General features: G+C 38.4%; 1 protein-coding gene across 3 annotated transcripts in view; it reads left to right on the top strand.

Annotated features, from left to right (window-relative positions):
• The window catches only part of dlgap1a (discs, large (Drosophila) homolog-associated protein 1a), a 126,521-nt gene extending 111,640 nt beyond the window's left edge, over nucleotides 1–14,881 (top strand). Inside the window, exons 7-13 of one of the 3 annotated variants that reach the window (XR_013203692.1) lie at nucleotides 3,256–3,659; nucleotides 3,768–3,847; nucleotides 10,165–10,583; nucleotides 11,225–11,316; nucleotides 12,047–12,199; nucleotides 12,548–12,688; nucleotides 12,767–12,812. Coding sequence is in view for 2 of the 3 variants with exons in the window: in XM_077229415.1 (XP_077085530.1) it covers nucleotides 3,256–3,659; nucleotides 3,768–3,847; nucleotides 10,165–10,583; nucleotides 11,225–11,316; nucleotides 12,047–12,199; nucleotides 12,767–12,982 (1,364 nt within the window). In the remaining variant the exon portion in view is untranslated. Of the gene's footprint in view, nucleotides 1–3,255; nucleotides 3,660–3,767; nucleotides 3,848–10,164; nucleotides 10,584–11,224; nucleotides 11,317–12,046; nucleotides 12,200–12,547 lie in introns of all 3 variants that reach the window. The other 2 variants (XM_077229415.1, XM_077229424.1) reach the window with 2 other exon arrangements.
• The last annotated feature ends 1,782 nt before the right edge of the window (nucleotides 14,882–16,663 follow it).

Consider the following 16,663-nt stretch of genomic DNA (forward strand, 5'->3'; position numbering starts at 1 on the left):
TACATGCACTCTTTGATATTATTGTTTGCGGAGGTGAATTCTGCTTTTTAAACACATGCTTGTAACTGGTTGTTTGAAGCTAACAAGAATGGGCACCTTGGCAGAGAAAATGTGATAGATTGTTCCTGTGAACAACACTGTTTTATCTTTAGATTTAAAAGGTAATTCAAGAGGGGAACTTATGATAGTCCATTTCTGTCACATAAAAAAAAAATCATTACTGTTGTGAATCTTTAGACAAAACAATGGCACTGATATATTTTGAGATATGTAAGTGCAAGTTACTTTCAGTTAAAACTGCTCAAACATGCATTTTAGTCTGGGCCTTGTCTGTGAAACCCGGGGGTATGTTAAATATATTTTTCATATGTGGTGAAAATGAGCTTCATATGAACTTAATGCCTATAAATGAGTGTTAAGGGCTGGTTTCATAGCCTGTGTTATTTAGCATGAATATCGTGAACATGAATAACGTACAAAATATAATGATGCTTTTATGTTGTATCTTGACTGTTTTTTAAACCTCATGTCTCACATCTCTAAGACCCCATTTCATGTCATTTAATAGCTTGAAAAATATTTAACTTTGAGATTGTGTCATCACGTCGATACTTCATTCCTTTCTGTCTTTAATGAGAATTCATTATAAACTATAACATGATAAAAAAGGTCTATGAAAAATGTGACTTATCTTTGGGGTCAGATACAAAACATGAATAAATGCATGAACATGAATGAAGCTTTAGCTTCTAAGGAGTTGGGCTTGTGTTTTAGTTGATACCATTTTTGGGTTATCTTGTTTTATGTTGTATGGTATTTTATGTATTTGTATGTTGATTGTACAGCACTTTGGTCTGCACGGGTAGGTGCTTTATTAATATGAATGAAAGAATGAATGAATGAATGAACATGCTTTTTTTTCTGTGGTTCCTTTGACCCCAAACAGAAACAACATAAGTCAGAGGTGCTCAAATTTTATTTAAATTATTTATTATTATTATTATTTATCTAAATTAATATTATTATATAATTTATTTATTATAAATTATTAATAATTTTACATGTACATTTTATATTTAGGACATAAAAAAAGAAGAAAGGGAAAAAAAAGTCCCTCTCAAAACAAACTGATGGTTAATACAATGGCAAAATATGACAAATCAATGCTATGCTTTTTGACAAAAAAGAGAAGTCACTGAAAGTATAGGGAGGGAAAAACCAAAGAGTATGAGAAAGAGGAAGTGAAATCAGACAGGACATTAACAGCTGGTCTCTTTCTCACTCTAGCCTGCCCCCTTGTGGTTATTTTGAAGAAAACAAAATAAGAAAAATATATGCCTTGCTCACAAAGACTCTCTCACTGTTTATCTCAACACACACCTCTATCTGCAGCTTCATGCAGCCATCGTTTAGGGATTTAATGTTTAGCCTGGGTTATGTGGGGTGTTTCTCTCTTTGAAGTGAAGTGCTGGAGGAAATGAGTCAGTGCTCCACCAGCACTGTGTCAAGCAGTAGCACTTCAAGATAACACTTTCAATGTCAACAGATGGCGCACTGATATAATAGGATTCTCCGATAAGTATGTTAATAAGTTAATATTTAATCATACTCTCTATCAGAAGCTTTTTAAGGATTATAAATAAAATCAAAATGAATCGCAATGAGTATTTTACCATGATGGCCCCTGCTGGTCATATAATATAGTAAAAAGATAATAATCATGCATATTTTACGCCAGTATGTTAATAATCAACTATTATTATATAAACGTATTATTTTACATTGCATTTCATATGTTATATATTACTTGTTTTAGAGATATAATTATCTTATATTGAAATGTTCTATTTATTTAATCATTATAGTTATATACTGTCATAAGTCATTACTGAATTTGTATTTATCTGTGAGGCTATTGTCAAAATAAGTCAAAATATTGCATGTCTATCAGTAAAGTGCACATGGCAGAGGTCTGTCTCACAACTCAGCGATGATCATTTAGCTCACACTGCTATACATTGGAAACATCCATAACTTGAATCTGTTGCTGGATCGCAGACCCGTATCTATGTGACAGCTGAGCTTGACCTGAAATGGTTTACGAGACAAATCTTATGCAAATCCATGGTTTGTGAAAGCACTTTTTTTACTGCCAGATTCAAGGTTTTTGCAAAGGCAAAAGATTAGCTCACAGAGTCATGTTGGAAGCGTGGTCTGTTCCGAGTCTTATCTCTTATTCCCCATGACTCCAGCAAAACATTCCTGGCCTCTTTAATGTGCTTAGCTGTGTGTGTTGGAGAAAACTTAAAAATCACCAGCATGACAGTGGGCGGCATTGACTTTTCATTCAAGTAACGGCAAGTTACTGCAAGATATGCATTCACAATATGTAAGATATTTACACGGAGATCCACGACACTGGTTTTACATTCAGAAGATTTGCTTTAGCAATCAGGATTCTCTGGTTTAGTCATAAGATTATCTTGCTGTATCTACTTTGAATTACTCATGCACACACTTACAATATATATAACAATATATATACAAATAATTCTTACAATACAGTTCAAAAGTCTCTGGTCAGATTTTGTTTTTTTAAAGAAATCCATTCTTTTATTCATCAGCAATTTATTAAATTGATCAAAAGCGACAGTAAAGGATTTACATTGTTAACATTATATTTTAAAAAATGCTATTTTTTTGTTTGTTTTTTTTTCTTTCTATTCATCAAAGAATCCTATAACAGTATCAATGTTTCCACAGATATATTAAACACCACAACTGTTTTCAACATTAATAATAAGAAATGAGCATCAGCATTTTAGAATGATTTCTCAAGGATCATGTGACACTGAAGACTGGAGTAATGACGGCTTTGCCATCACAGGATTACACTATTAAATATGTTCAAATAGAAATCCGTTATTTTAAATTGTAATAATATTTCACATTATAAATGTTTTACTGTGTTCATGATCAAATAAATGCAGCCTTGGTGAGCATAAATTGACTTGAAAAAACATTACCAACTCCAAACTTTTGGACAGTAGTGAATTTTTAGAAGACAGCCATGGCGAATTGGTAGTATTTATCCTGACTCTTAATATAAAACCCTGTTTTTTCTTGCAAAGGGCTTCAAAATGCCTCATAGCTGTTTCCATGCATAACTCAACCATTTAAGTTTGTATTCCATCCGTTTTAAGTTATAAAGTTACAAAGCATCTGCAAAGTGAATGTGTAATTTTCTGTCTACAGTATCGTCATGCATCACCACCTACAAGAAGACCCCTCCACCGGTACCTCCTCGCACCTCCACCAAGCCCTTCATCTCCATCACGGCCCAGAGCAGCACGGAGTCTGCACAGGACGCTTACATGGACGGCCCTGGTACGCGGGGTGAGCCCGTCCTCCATTCCGGCCTGAGCAATTCCACCGAGAGCATTGACAGCATGAAAGCGCTGACGGCAGCCATCGAGGCGGCCAACGCTCAGATCCACGGCCCTGTCAGTCAGCACGTCAGCAACAGCACCATCACCATCAGCACCACCCCATCCTCTCCACTGCCCATGCCTGTTCCTGTTCCCATACCCATACCAGTCCTGGAAGACATCCGCAGGGATGTGCTCAGGAAGAGCAGGTGCCTTTCCATCGGCATCCAGGTGAGTGAGAACATAGTTTGATCAGCCCTATTAAAAACATCATTTTAGTAGATGATTCTTCAAATGAGAGTGGAGGTGGCTGGTTTATTGTGTAATGCGTTTAAACAGGTGGATGGGCCTGAGGACCAGGAACTAGAAGACCCGTCCAAGTTCCAGTCAGTGGGGATTCAGGTTGAAGAAGAGCATGGGTAAGTCTATGGGCTCATTTACACTGCAGGTCTAGATGCCCAATTCTGATTTGTTGGCTATATCTGATCATCTTTTAAAAGTGACCCATATCTGATATCTGCATTTACACTATACACTTGGCGAAACAAGTTAATTTGTGGCCATGATTTAACTAAAACGAGTGAACGGATTAGTAAAAGGTGGCCATGATTTACTAAAACCAGAGAGAACTAATTCTTAATTTGTTGCTACTTACACATCCTAGATCGGTTCCAATCTCCTCAGTGCTGTTTATGTTTGATTAGCTTTCAGTGATTCAGGACAGAAATATTTACATTGAGGATGCTCCCAATATTCAAATCAGTATGGACTTTTTAATTATTAAATAATCTAATGTTTCCAATTCACTTCCTTTAATTTTGGGCTGTATCATTGTAGTACGGGTAATAATGCATTAAAATTATTCCACTGACCTTTGCATTATCACCTGGTCTTTGTGTCCTCTAGTGCTCCATTTCCTCTAAGATAATTTACTGGTTCTAAAATATGTCTTTTATCAAATCGCTTCAATCTAGAGATTAGTGGAATGGTGAATATTGTTGCATTCTGAAAAGTATTGTTTATCCCCTTCAGCTGTTATACCGCACACTGCATATGGTTTGACGGTGCATTAAAATTACGGATTAAGAAACTCTGTATTAGGGAGACACTTTCACTTTATTAAACGTATTGAGCAGGGACAGGATTATCCCAGAGGACTAAAGCTGGCACACCGTGGCTCTTCTCAAAACTGCCTTGCTAGACTGTATTTTTAGGCACCGTAAACGTGCTCCTGATGTCAGAAATTGTAAACAACCGATTATGCTGCATCCTAAAATACCTATTTTTTGCCTAAATTTGAAGTGCCACTACACGTTTCTTTTGATAAGGCAGTACCACAATTCATTGTGACAAGCTCGGCAAAACAGTTTCATTAAATATGGTGGAACAAAGCTAAAGGAGAGTGTAAATGTTTATGTCATTACTGAAAAGTGTTGACAGGAAACCGGCTTTAAAAGATGCATTTCATCCAATTCTCATGTTTGCTACATTATTTTATTAAATTATCACTAGCTGCGGTTGGCCGGATATAGGCATGGGCAAGCAGGGGCAATGCCCCCCCAAATGCCGTGACTGCCCCCCCAAACGTGATGGCATGCAAAGATCCCAAATTTAAAAAATATTTCAAGAAAAATGGTCAGAGTGAGCGCTCTCTGCTCTCTATCCCTCATTCAAAGTAGCTACTGATTGGTAGATGCATAGGGAGGGCGTGGCCGCTTCACCGGCTTGTGGTGAACCTGCTGAGCTTCACGTCTCAGTCAGTCACTGCAGAGCGGAGCACGCAGACACACTGTCGTCAGCTGAGCTCAGCCCCTGTTTTGAGTTTCCTTCGCCGTCAGTCACTGAAATTATTTGGTTACTCTTTCTGTAAGCGTGTTCTCATTCCCTCCATATCTCTCTATCGCTTTCTCTTGTAATTTGCACCGAGTGACGAGTCGAGTATGCGCCGATTTCTGGTTGCTAAAGCTAGCACTGGCAGCAGCAACGAGGCTGCTAGGGCATTAGCTGCAGCAGAGACCGAATCCCCCGTCGTTCCCAGCGGCTGTTGCGGATGAATACAACATAGGCTTAAACACTGAAGCACCGTCACAACCCATAGCTCTGGTTTTCCCCAAACGTAATTTTGGCAAGAGCTCCCGCTCATTCTGCCCAGGTTGGTATCGTGGGAGACCATGGCTCGAATATTCAGCAAAGCTTGATGCGTGCTTTTGTTTCCCGTGTCAGAAATTTGGGGGGAACAATGATAGGGATTTGGTTTTCACAAAACAAGGATTTACTAATTGGAAAACTGCATTGGAAAAGGACAAGGGACTCTCAAAGCACGCATCAAGTCAATGCCACATAAAAAAATGCAAAAGCCTGGTCTGAAATGTCCCAAAGAGAGGCCACAGGGGAGACCATTTGTAATTTAATAGGGCCCACACAAATGGAAAAAATAGGTATTATATTAAAACAATTGGAGAAGTAGTTCAGTTCCTAGCAATAAATGAACTTCCACTTCGTGGCAGTGTGGAAAGTTCAAATGATGATGATTTCTCTGCTGGACTGTTCTTAAAAATGGTTGACTACACACTGGCAAAGGACCCCAAATTTAATGAAATTAAAAAACACATCCCACCAAATGCAAAATACACCTCTCACAACATACAAAATGAAATTATTGAAACACTGGCCAAAATGGTATTAAATCAGATAAAAGGTAATTATGACAAAGCAGATTATGCTGGGTTTTGCATCAAAAGTGACGGAACGAGGGACAGATGTAATGTGGAGAATCTGTCAATCATGGTTAGATTTGTCTGTAAAGGCATTCCAGAGGAACACCTGATTGGCCTGCTTGACCTCAGTCAGTTAAATGCTGAATTTATTACCACACAAATTCTTGAGCATCTTTCTGACTCAGGCTATAGTGCAGCTGAAATTATCAGTCAGTGCTATGATGGAGCTTCTGTCATGAGTGGGGTCAGGGGTGGGGTTCAGGCCTTATTGCAAAAGAAGGTAGGGAAGGATATTCCTTAAATCCACTGCTATAACCACCAGCTTGGCCGTGGTCCATGCAATGCAAGGAGAGCCGTGTGCAAAAATCTTTTTTGATCTATCAGGATCACTGCGCTCTTTTTTTCACCGTCATTATGTGTCACAGAACTATAATGTTCCCTCCCTTAAACGACTGTTGGAGATCAGGTGGACAAGCCACCATGATGTGACCAAGTGTCTTGTGGAGAATCAGGATGCTATTCTGAGTATCCTGTCAGAGGTTACAGAGGACAGAGCCGCTGCTGTTGATATCAGTACAGAGGCATCAGGGCTGTTGATGATGTTAAGGAGGCATCATTTCTTTGAAATAGGAAAATTCCTCCTTAAAGTTCTGGGTTCCTTGAAGTCTGCAAATGCTATTCTGCAGGCTCATTCTGTTGACCTGTGCTGTGCTTCAGAAGTAGTCAGTGCATCTCTGCAGGCTCTGAAGCAGATGAGAGATGAGGAGAGTGAGACATTAACCAGCATGCCTGCACCAGCTGCTAAAAGAAAAAGAACAATGAGCTCACTGCTCGTAGGTAGCGTTGTTACGTCCACTGTAGGCCATGCAGAAGACTCCATGACTCCTAGCCAGGCTCTGAAGAGAGCTCTTCTCAACATTTTGGACATCGCCATTGTAGAGATGGAGACAAGATTCTCCAAAAGCAATCTGGATCTCATGAAAGCAGTTAATTGCCTTCAACCAAAATCTCCCTCTTTTCTGGATGTTGCCATGTTAAGTCCTCTGCAAAAAATGGCAAAAAGTGACAGTGACAAACTTTCCAATGAGATTCTTGTCGCAAAAATAATGTTGGAAAAAGAATTCAAAAAGACTAATGATGATGAGAACGTAGAGTTTGTAGACCTCTCCACCATTTGCACATATCTACACGGGTATAAGAATGCCTTTCCTCAGCTCCATCGCATGTATGTGACCTCACTTGTGATTGGAATATCATCTGCATCATGCGAGAGCTCTTTCTCCACTTTGTCTCGTGTTCTTACCCCCTTCCGCCACACTATGCTACATGAGAGAAAAATAAATTTAGTTATTCTGGCTCACGAGAAGGCCATAACAACAGGTCTAGATATGGACGCATTTGTTAGGACTTTTGCACAGAAAAGCAGACGACTGATGCTATAATGACTGATATAAGCCATGCTGTGTACAGAGCTAAAGAAATGAAAAAAAAAAAAAAAAAAATAGAAATAGAAATAAAAAAGATTGAAATAAAAAACGAAAGGACAGACAGACAGACAGGAAGACAAACAGACAGACAGAGAGACAGACAGAGAGACAGACAGATAAAAATAAAGAAATAAAAAAGATTGAAATAAAAAACGAAAGGACAGACAGACAGACAAGACAGACAGACAGGAAGACAAACAGACAGACAGACAGACAGCTAAAAAAAGAAAAGAAAAATGCAGCCTCAACAGGGCACAAGCCAGTGACCTATTTGTGCCGGTCCCAAGCCCGGGTAAATGCAGGTAAATGACTTGCTGAATCCGGCCCTGACTAGCTGTGTGCTTTGTATCAGTCTCTTTTTTTGTAAATCACTTGAGTGCTGTTATTTGTCTCCTAAATTAATAGCTGTTGATGTTTTTGCCTGCAAACAGCATCTCAAACTAGTTACTAATGTGGTACAAGCATGGTTCGAATTACGTGGGAGCCCGAGAGTATGAGCTCCCATGAAAGCAGTAAAATCCTACACCTGTGGGGGCTCTAAAAATCATCAGCACCATCATTTTAAATTACAAATAAAGCACTTTTTCCTTCAATAATCGAGGCATATTTGTTAACCCTTTCGCACGTACGTTCATAGCGGTGTGATTAGAACAGTCAGTGCATCACGTGATCAACTGCTAAATTCAAAAGTGCTTTCGCGCGTTGGCTGGCGCTGAGCCCGAGACAGATGCGCTCAATATATCACAACTATTCAGTGTTTTTAACCACATAATGTTTATTTTAGGTTTCAGACATTTAAATACACAAAAGTAGCTACTAGCAAAAAAATGATTTGGGGGGACGCTAGGTAGGCCCCCACCAATATTTTAGCGAACTCCTTTCAGGGTTTTCCAGCATGGAATTACGAGGCAGCCGCCTCCGGCTCTCAACAAAACTCGGCCTGTGGCCATTAAGTTTGCCGATAGTGCTGCGCGGGTCGGGCGAGACAAATAATAAAAAAAATTAGCCTACATTCAAATTAATCGAGGATGGATGACAGATAAATCATTATAATGTGTTGATTTTAATAAAGACACGGAACTCTTATAAAACGAAATGAGCGTCACTCTTTTACTTTCGTTTTCAACAACGTAATTCTCTTTAGAGAAAATGAATCAAGGAAAACATATCAGGGCATTTACTACAGTTGTAATTTTTCAATGTAAATTATTTAATTTGATTGGTAACAGCCTACTGTCTTATTATTCTGTGTATTGATCAAATTAATGTATTGATCAAATTAAGGAATATTTTAAAAGAAAGATGGAGCATAGGCTACATAAAATTATTTTAAAGGTAAAAAATGTATTCTGATAAGAGTGTTTGCCAACAGTGATGTAATGAAACATTGACAATTTAACTTTGAAGGGAGTAAAAAGCCTCTGTTTAGGATATTAAGGAAATGTAATTTTGGCCAAAGAATAACTTTTAATTTAAATAAATGTTAATTTTAAATCAGCCTACTTCAGTGTGATATTTTACCATATTATCATGCTTAACATTGAGAATTTGAAAAATTGTAATGATGATCAGATGCAGATCTAAATCAAAGAATATCATATGTTTGGGTGGTTGGTTTATTTTTAACAGCGGATTCGGGTGACTCAAAGTGCACCAGATTAATGAATTTATCTTTAACATGTACAAAAGTTTCTTCCTGGGGGGGCATACCCCCACAAAGATGAAATCATAATTCGAACCCTGGGTACAAGTGGTATCTACGTAGACCGTAGCTCATGTAGGCAGCTCATGTTTTGAGACAGAGCTGATGTGGCAATGAAATGTAAGGCCATGAATAAGAAAATTTAAAAAAATATTTTAAAAGGAAAGGAAAACGCATGTCAGGTTTTATGAAACATGTTCTTTGTATTCATGTTAGTTTCAAATGGTTTATAAAAAAAACTGAATCCCATTAATCATAATTGTTTTGATCATTTCATTATTATTTAAAAAAAATGTAAGCTAAAAGGTATCTGTATTGAATGAATAATTGTTTGTTTAATATCATTAGGTTTTGGGGGAGTCACACCATGTTGCATTTTACATCTGAGAGACATGTTGACCATGACATAATAGTCACGAGGGTCTGCGGGGGTCATTTCACATTATAAATAGTTTTTTCTGCATGTTGGTTGCACCACATGACTTCAAATCTTAATAAACAGTGTAGGTTTTCTTAAAATATTTTTTCTAAGAACATTTTGTGCTAATAACATCAATATAATAAAAGATGATGCCAAACCACTTAGTTTTATTTTCAAGATTTTACATTTTATATTAGACTTTTATCTTCATTACTGGGATAGCTGTATCACCCTGACCTACTTTTTACATTTTTATGCCCCCCAAACAATTACCAAAACGAATATTATTACAGAAATTAAATTCATTTTCATCATAGAAGTGTGTGTGTAGTAGTTACTGTACGTACCGGTATGAATTTCTTTCTTTCTTTATTTCCTTCCTCCTTTCTTTCTTTGCTCTGTGCCTCAGTCACCGGCGGTTCACCCGCTCTAACAGTGTGACGGCAGCAGTGCAGGCTGATCTGGACACTCCGGACTACACACCAGCTGACTCTCCTGTTACGGAGTTCCCCTCTTCGGGCTGCTTGACACGGCAGTACTCGCGTGATGCCGCCACCTCCACCGTCAGCATCCAGGGCTCAGGGAATCACTACCATGCCTGCACCTCAGACGACTATGATGACGTTGGGTTTGATCCCTCCATCCTGCCTCCACCTGACCCCTGGATTGATAGCGTAACAGAAGATCCCCTGGAAATCGTGGGCCGCTCCGTGTGCCAGCGTGACGGCCGCTGGTTCCTCAAGCTGCTGCTAGCGGAGACGGAGCGCATGGAAGGCTGGTGCAGGCAGATGGAGCAAGATGAGAAGGAAAACAAGCTACCTGATGACAGTGAGTGACTGATTTTACCCATAATGGAGACTCATATAAATCTCTTCTAGTAGGTCTCATCTTTAAAGAAAGTAAAATATAATTTTAAACATTATTCTGGTTAGTTTTGTGTGCTCTGTGGATTGCTCAGTGGGAATGTTTGCACGAATTCTAATGCCATTGACTTTTCATTTTAATACAGCTAAATTAGATATGGCTTGCAGGTGATTAAAGACGCAGATTTTTTTCTGAAACACCACATGCAAAAGTGCAAAAACTGTTTATTGAGATCACCCCTTTTGCATTGAAGTCGTCTGCCCCCTGCTGAACATTCTGGTCCTCGCACTGTTTGCCTGAAATCTCAGGCATTGTTTTAAGAAATGCTGACATCACCTGAAACTTTAGTCTCTCCTAATTATAATCATAATAGAGTACTTTTCTTTTAAGCCTGTCAGGTTTCAGAATGTGCAGAATCCTTTGTTTCTAGTGTTATTATGTATGTATTTGATGCTCACCTGTGTGTGTGTGTGTGTGTGTGTGTGTGTGTGTGTGTGTGTGTGTGTGTGTGTGTGTGTGTGTGTGTGTGTGTGTGTGTGTGTGTGTGTGTGTGTGTGTGTGTGTGTGTGTGTGTGTGTGTGTGTGTGTGTGTGTCTGTCGTTCAGTTCTGGGGAAGATTCGCAGTGCAGTGGGAAGTGCACAGCTGCTTATGTCCCAGAAGTTTCAGCAGTTCAGGGAGCTGTGTGAGGAAAATCTGGTGAGTACTAATAGTAATGATAATAAACATTTATTTGACAAAGTCAACTTACAATACCTTGTAAAAGTTTGGGGTCAGGTTTTTTTTTTTTTTGAGAAAAGAAATTCATACTTTTATTCAGCAAGGACACATTAAATTGATTATAAGTGACTGTAAAGATATTTATAATGTTACTTTAATGTTACAACAGGTTTCTTAAAATAAACGTTGTTCTTTTGACCTTTCTGTTCATCAAAGAATCCTGAATAAAATGTATCATGGTTTCCACAAAAAAATATTAAGCAGCACAACTGTTTTCAACATTGATAATAATAATAAGAAGAAGAAGAAATGTTTCCTGAGCACCAAATCAGCATATTAGAATGATTTCTGAAGGATCATGTGACACTAATGGCTACTTAAAATTCAAAGGAATGTATAACATTTTAAAATATATTAAATAGAGAACAGTTGTTTTAATTTTTAAATAATATTTCTAAATATTACAATTACTGTATTTTTATCAAATAAATGTAGCTTTGGTAAACCTTAGAGACTTCTTTCAAAACATTTAAATATCTTACCAACCCCAAACTTTTGAACAGTAGTTTTGGATCAGCTTTGGCTCTTTGGAAAGGAATGGAACTGTGGATACCTTTGCATCTTTTGCGATGAGCACACCAGCTCCAAAGAAAATGAATAGTCATATATAATTTTCCCTCTTCCACTTCTGTAACTTTTGGCTCAACAGAACCTAAATGCTCACCCGCGGCCAGTGGCTCAAGATCTAGCAGGGTTCTGGGACATGCTTCAACTTTCCATTGAGAATATCAGCCTGAAGTTCGATGAGCTTCACCAGCTCAAAGCCAACAACTGGAGACCCCTCGAACCCCCCGAGAGAAAGGTAAAACAAACTTGCAGAATCAGACTATGTTGTTGACAAATGAATGCAGACGTGCCAGATGCCTGATCGAAGGGCAACATTGCGTTTGTTTTTTTCATTCATATGCATGATCTGTTGCTTCTGTAGTGTGATATTATGCATTCAGGGGTGGGCAATTGCAATAACAAACCTCCAAAATCCACAATATTATTGTGAACGATTATAAAGTGTTGCTCTTGCCTCCCTGTGCCTCATGTTGGTCTGTTGGTCTAATGTGACTGTGAATGTTTCTCTCACTCACTCTTAATTTCCTGACATCCTCTTCATGTTTGTTTTGTTTGTTTGTTTGTTTGTTTGTTTGTTTGACAGTGAGCTGTTTTCAGAAGTCATTCCATCTGGCACGCATCATGGGGGCAGCGGCCCCCAACCTCTCACCCCCGCCGGGCCGCTCTCTTACCGCACGCAGTCGGCCGCGGAGCCGCGGCTGGCCTTAGCACTGTCTGTGTGCAGGTGTGCCATATTGCTGTCTCCGCCCGTCTTTCTCCGCCCGCCGCGGCGGCTAACTGACTGTTTGTCATCCCTGTTCAGGAGAGACGGCTGCCTCCCCCAGTGCCAAAGAAACCCCCGAAAGGCCATCCTCCCCTGGCCAGAGACCGCTCGCTGGAGAGCACCGAGAAGCAGCGCCAGGAGGCGCGCAAGCGCTTGATGGCGGCCAAGCGAGCCGCTTCTGTGCGGCAGAACTCGGCCACAGAGAGCGCAGACAGCATCGAGATCTATATACCTGAGGCCCAGACCAGACTTTGAAACTGCCAAACATGAAAACGCACTCACACATGAAATCTGCCATGAGCACAACACGTCACACAGATCTATATTTGCCTAATGCTAAGACCACTGTATATTAGGAGAGACATACACCAGCACCATGATAGCACAGTAGTTGTAATTTGACCTTTCATTATTTAAAAAATGGCATCCAACATAGATGCATCATATTTCTATGACACCCAAGACTTTAGTCAGGACTTATTAACGACTTATTTCATTTTATGAAAATGAAAGCGAAGCTGTAGGTTGTATGGTTAATCATGTTTTCTTGTTGTTTTTGTCCGCTGGAAACTTTTTTTTTTTTCAGGGTTTCTGAAAAATAGTACAGTCATTGAAACATCCTGAACATGCAGTGGTGGAAATGGTTGAGATTCACTGAAGGGACCTTGTTTCCAGTCAAAATGTTCCTTAAATCAAGTTTCATTTTTTCTTTGACGAGCAACACTTTATAAAATATTAATACTTGTTTTCATAGATTGTATCTTGAATTTAAAGGACAAGTTCAGTATTTTACACTTAAAGCCCTGTTTTAAGATCGTTTCTGATGATGAAATAGAACAGTTAAGATTGAAATTTGGACAAATTTTGCTGTCCACAAAAATCAAAAATCGCTGCATAAGATGCTTTCCAACAGGTTTTATCGTAGTTTTTGTCCTGACTTAAGGGGGGGGGGGTGCTAATACAGAAACCGAAAATTCTCGGGACAGCAGCATTTGTCCAAATTTCAATCTTAACCGTTCTATTTCATCATCAGAAACGATCTTAAAACAGGGCTTTAAGTGTAAAATACCGAACTTGTCCTTTAAACTACCATTCAAAAGTTTGGGGTCAGTAAGAATTTTTTATGTTTTCGATGGTAGTACACGGTAAACCAATCACGACAGACTGAGCTGTCTGGCCAATCAGAGCAGAGAAGATCGAGGAAAGGAGGGATTTTTGACCTTTGATGCATGAAAACCTGTTGTAGGAGACTCCAAAACAACATTAGGAAACTTTAAAATAGCATAATAGGGGCACTTTAATATGCTGATTTGGTGCTCACGAAACATTTCTTATTATTATCAGTGTTGAAAACAGTTGTGCTGCTTAATATTTTTGTGGGAACAGTAGTACATTTTTCCAGGATTCTTTGATGAATAGAAAGTTCATATTTATCAACATTTATTTAAAAAAGAAATCTATTGCAACATTACAAATTTATTTACTTTTGATTAATGTAATGTATCCTTGCTGAATAAAAGTATTATTTTCTTTCATAAAAAGAGCATCTTAGTGACCCCAAACATTTTTGTCTAACAATACAGATTGTGTCTTTACACTCATTTTAAATGTGTTTATATTTAAAATATAAAGTGAAAATAAAATTCTGCCATGCAGATGCATTCTCTGAAATTATTGTATGTCTTATACAGTGTTGCTTCTCAAAATGTATCTTGTTTCAAGAATTTCTAAATATTTTAACTGGAAAGTAGGGTAAAATACTACTGAATACAACTAGTGCCCCTTTTTTTAGCTTACAGAAGCATTTCTTGACACCTCGCATCATAGTATCATCAACAGCTTAACTGTTCCTTTACAGCCTCGCTTTCATTCACGTCAAATTAAATATGTCCACCCTGAATTAGATCCTTTGCACACACGCCATTTGGAGCTCAGCCACTATATATCTAATAATTTTCGTTTTTATGCATGTGTGGTTACATACAATTTGTTTGTAATCACATATACACACAGACATGTTTCCACATGCATAGCGACCTCTCTCAGAGCCATCAGCTGACCTTCGCTCTCCATGTAGATAAACGTGTGCATATTTGCACATATATACTTCATCATTTACAGTATCTCACAAAAGTGAGTACACCCCTCACATTTCAGCAAACATTTTAGTATTTCTTCTCAAGGGACAATACTATAGAAATGAAACTTGGATATATTTTAGAGTAGTCATTGTGCTGCTTGTAAAGCAGTATATATTTAATGTCCTCTGAAAATAACTCAACATACAGCCATTATTGTCAAAATAGCTGGCAGCAAATATGAGTACACCCTAAATGAACATGTCAAAACTGTGTGCAAATTGTCAATATTTTGTGTGAGCACCAGTGTTAGCTTGCATTGCCTTAATCCTCCTGGCCATGGAATTCACCAGAGCTGCGCAGGTTGTTGCTGGGATCTTCTTCCACTCCTCCATAATGACATCATGGAGCTGCCGGATGTTAGACACATGGTGCTTCTCCACCTTCCGCTTGAGGACGCCCCACAGATGCTCAATAGGGTTCAGGTCTGGAGACATACTTGGCCACTCCATCACCTTCACCTTCAGTGTCCTCAGCAAGGCAGTTGTCATCTTGGCGGTGTGTTTTGGGGTCTTTATCATGCCAGTGGAACCCGTCTGGGAAAACCTCTGTATGACCCTGGCCTGTACTGTATCTCAGTTTCAGGGTGTTACCAATCTTCTTATAGCCTAGTTCAACTTTGTGGAGCGCAACAATTCTAATTCTCATATCCTTAGAGAGTTTTTTGCCATGAGGTGCCATGCAGTGGCCAGTATGAGAGAATTGTAAGCACAAATTTTAACTGCTCTAATACAAGATACACAAATTTATATGGTCCTGTAAAGTAGACAAAAACATTAACATGATGAATAGGACATATGGCTTTGCATAGTTAATTGATATACTATTATCACTTTTAGTGTGTACTCACTTTTATTGCCAGCTATTTTGGCAATAATGTCTGTATGTTGAGTTATTTTCAGAGGAAATTAAATATATACTGCTATACAAGCAGCACAATGACTAATCTAAAATATATCCAAGTTTCATTTCTATAGTATTGTCCCTTGAGAAGATATACTCAAATGTTTGCTGAAATGTGAGGGGTGTACTCACTTTCGTGAGATACCGTAACAGTTCTACACAGATTTATGATGAATAATAAACATAAGCGTATTCACTCTGGGGGTTTGTAATATAATCTGCCTGTACCTTTTCCCTTGAGGATTGAAGGAATTTTATAGCAGGTTTAATGTTTTACTTCTCCGCAGTCTTTCCCATCTGTCTCCCTCTTTCACACACTGTCTTAATCTGATGATCTGAAGAGATGTGATCATAGTGAATTATGTTCCTAGCCATGTGAAGTAGGTAAACCCTCTCTCTCTCTGTTCATCTCACCATCTAGAAATGCTGTATCCTGTTGTCTTCTTGCATTTCTGTTTTTATAAGAAGAGCAGAACATTTTGCTTTTTTTTTCACTTCCACCCCTGCCCTTTCTCTTTCTTTTTCTTTTTTTTTGTAGTTCAATTGGGAAATTATTACCACATTACATGGTATTTTAAGCTAAAAGCAATACTCATATAAAATTCTAATGTTTCTACATTATTTTGATGTAGAGATTCTGTAAACTGATTCATTGCTAATGAACAATTGCCTTCACTATTCTGTAGCCATTTCTGTTTCTTGTCAATCTGATGCTTGCTATTGTGAACGCTTGGCCACTCTTAAACAGTTCTTCTTATTTTAAAACCTCTTTAGTCATAGTCTGGACATTTAGGCACATTATTATATTCTTTAGTGTATAAAATACTAATAAACCTACTAATCATTTTTCTAACATAGATTTGGGGCCTTCTGTGGATTTTTATGTAGACAAGTA

Source organism: Siphateles boraxobius, unplaced genomic scaffold, assembly GCF_051911475.1.
Source record: "Siphateles boraxobius isolate OS27281-9 unplaced genomic scaffold, OSU_SipBor_1 1, whole genome shotgun sequence".
Lineage (NCBI taxonomy): Eukaryota > Metazoa > Chordata > Actinopteri > Cypriniformes > Leuciscidae > Siphateles > Siphateles boraxobius.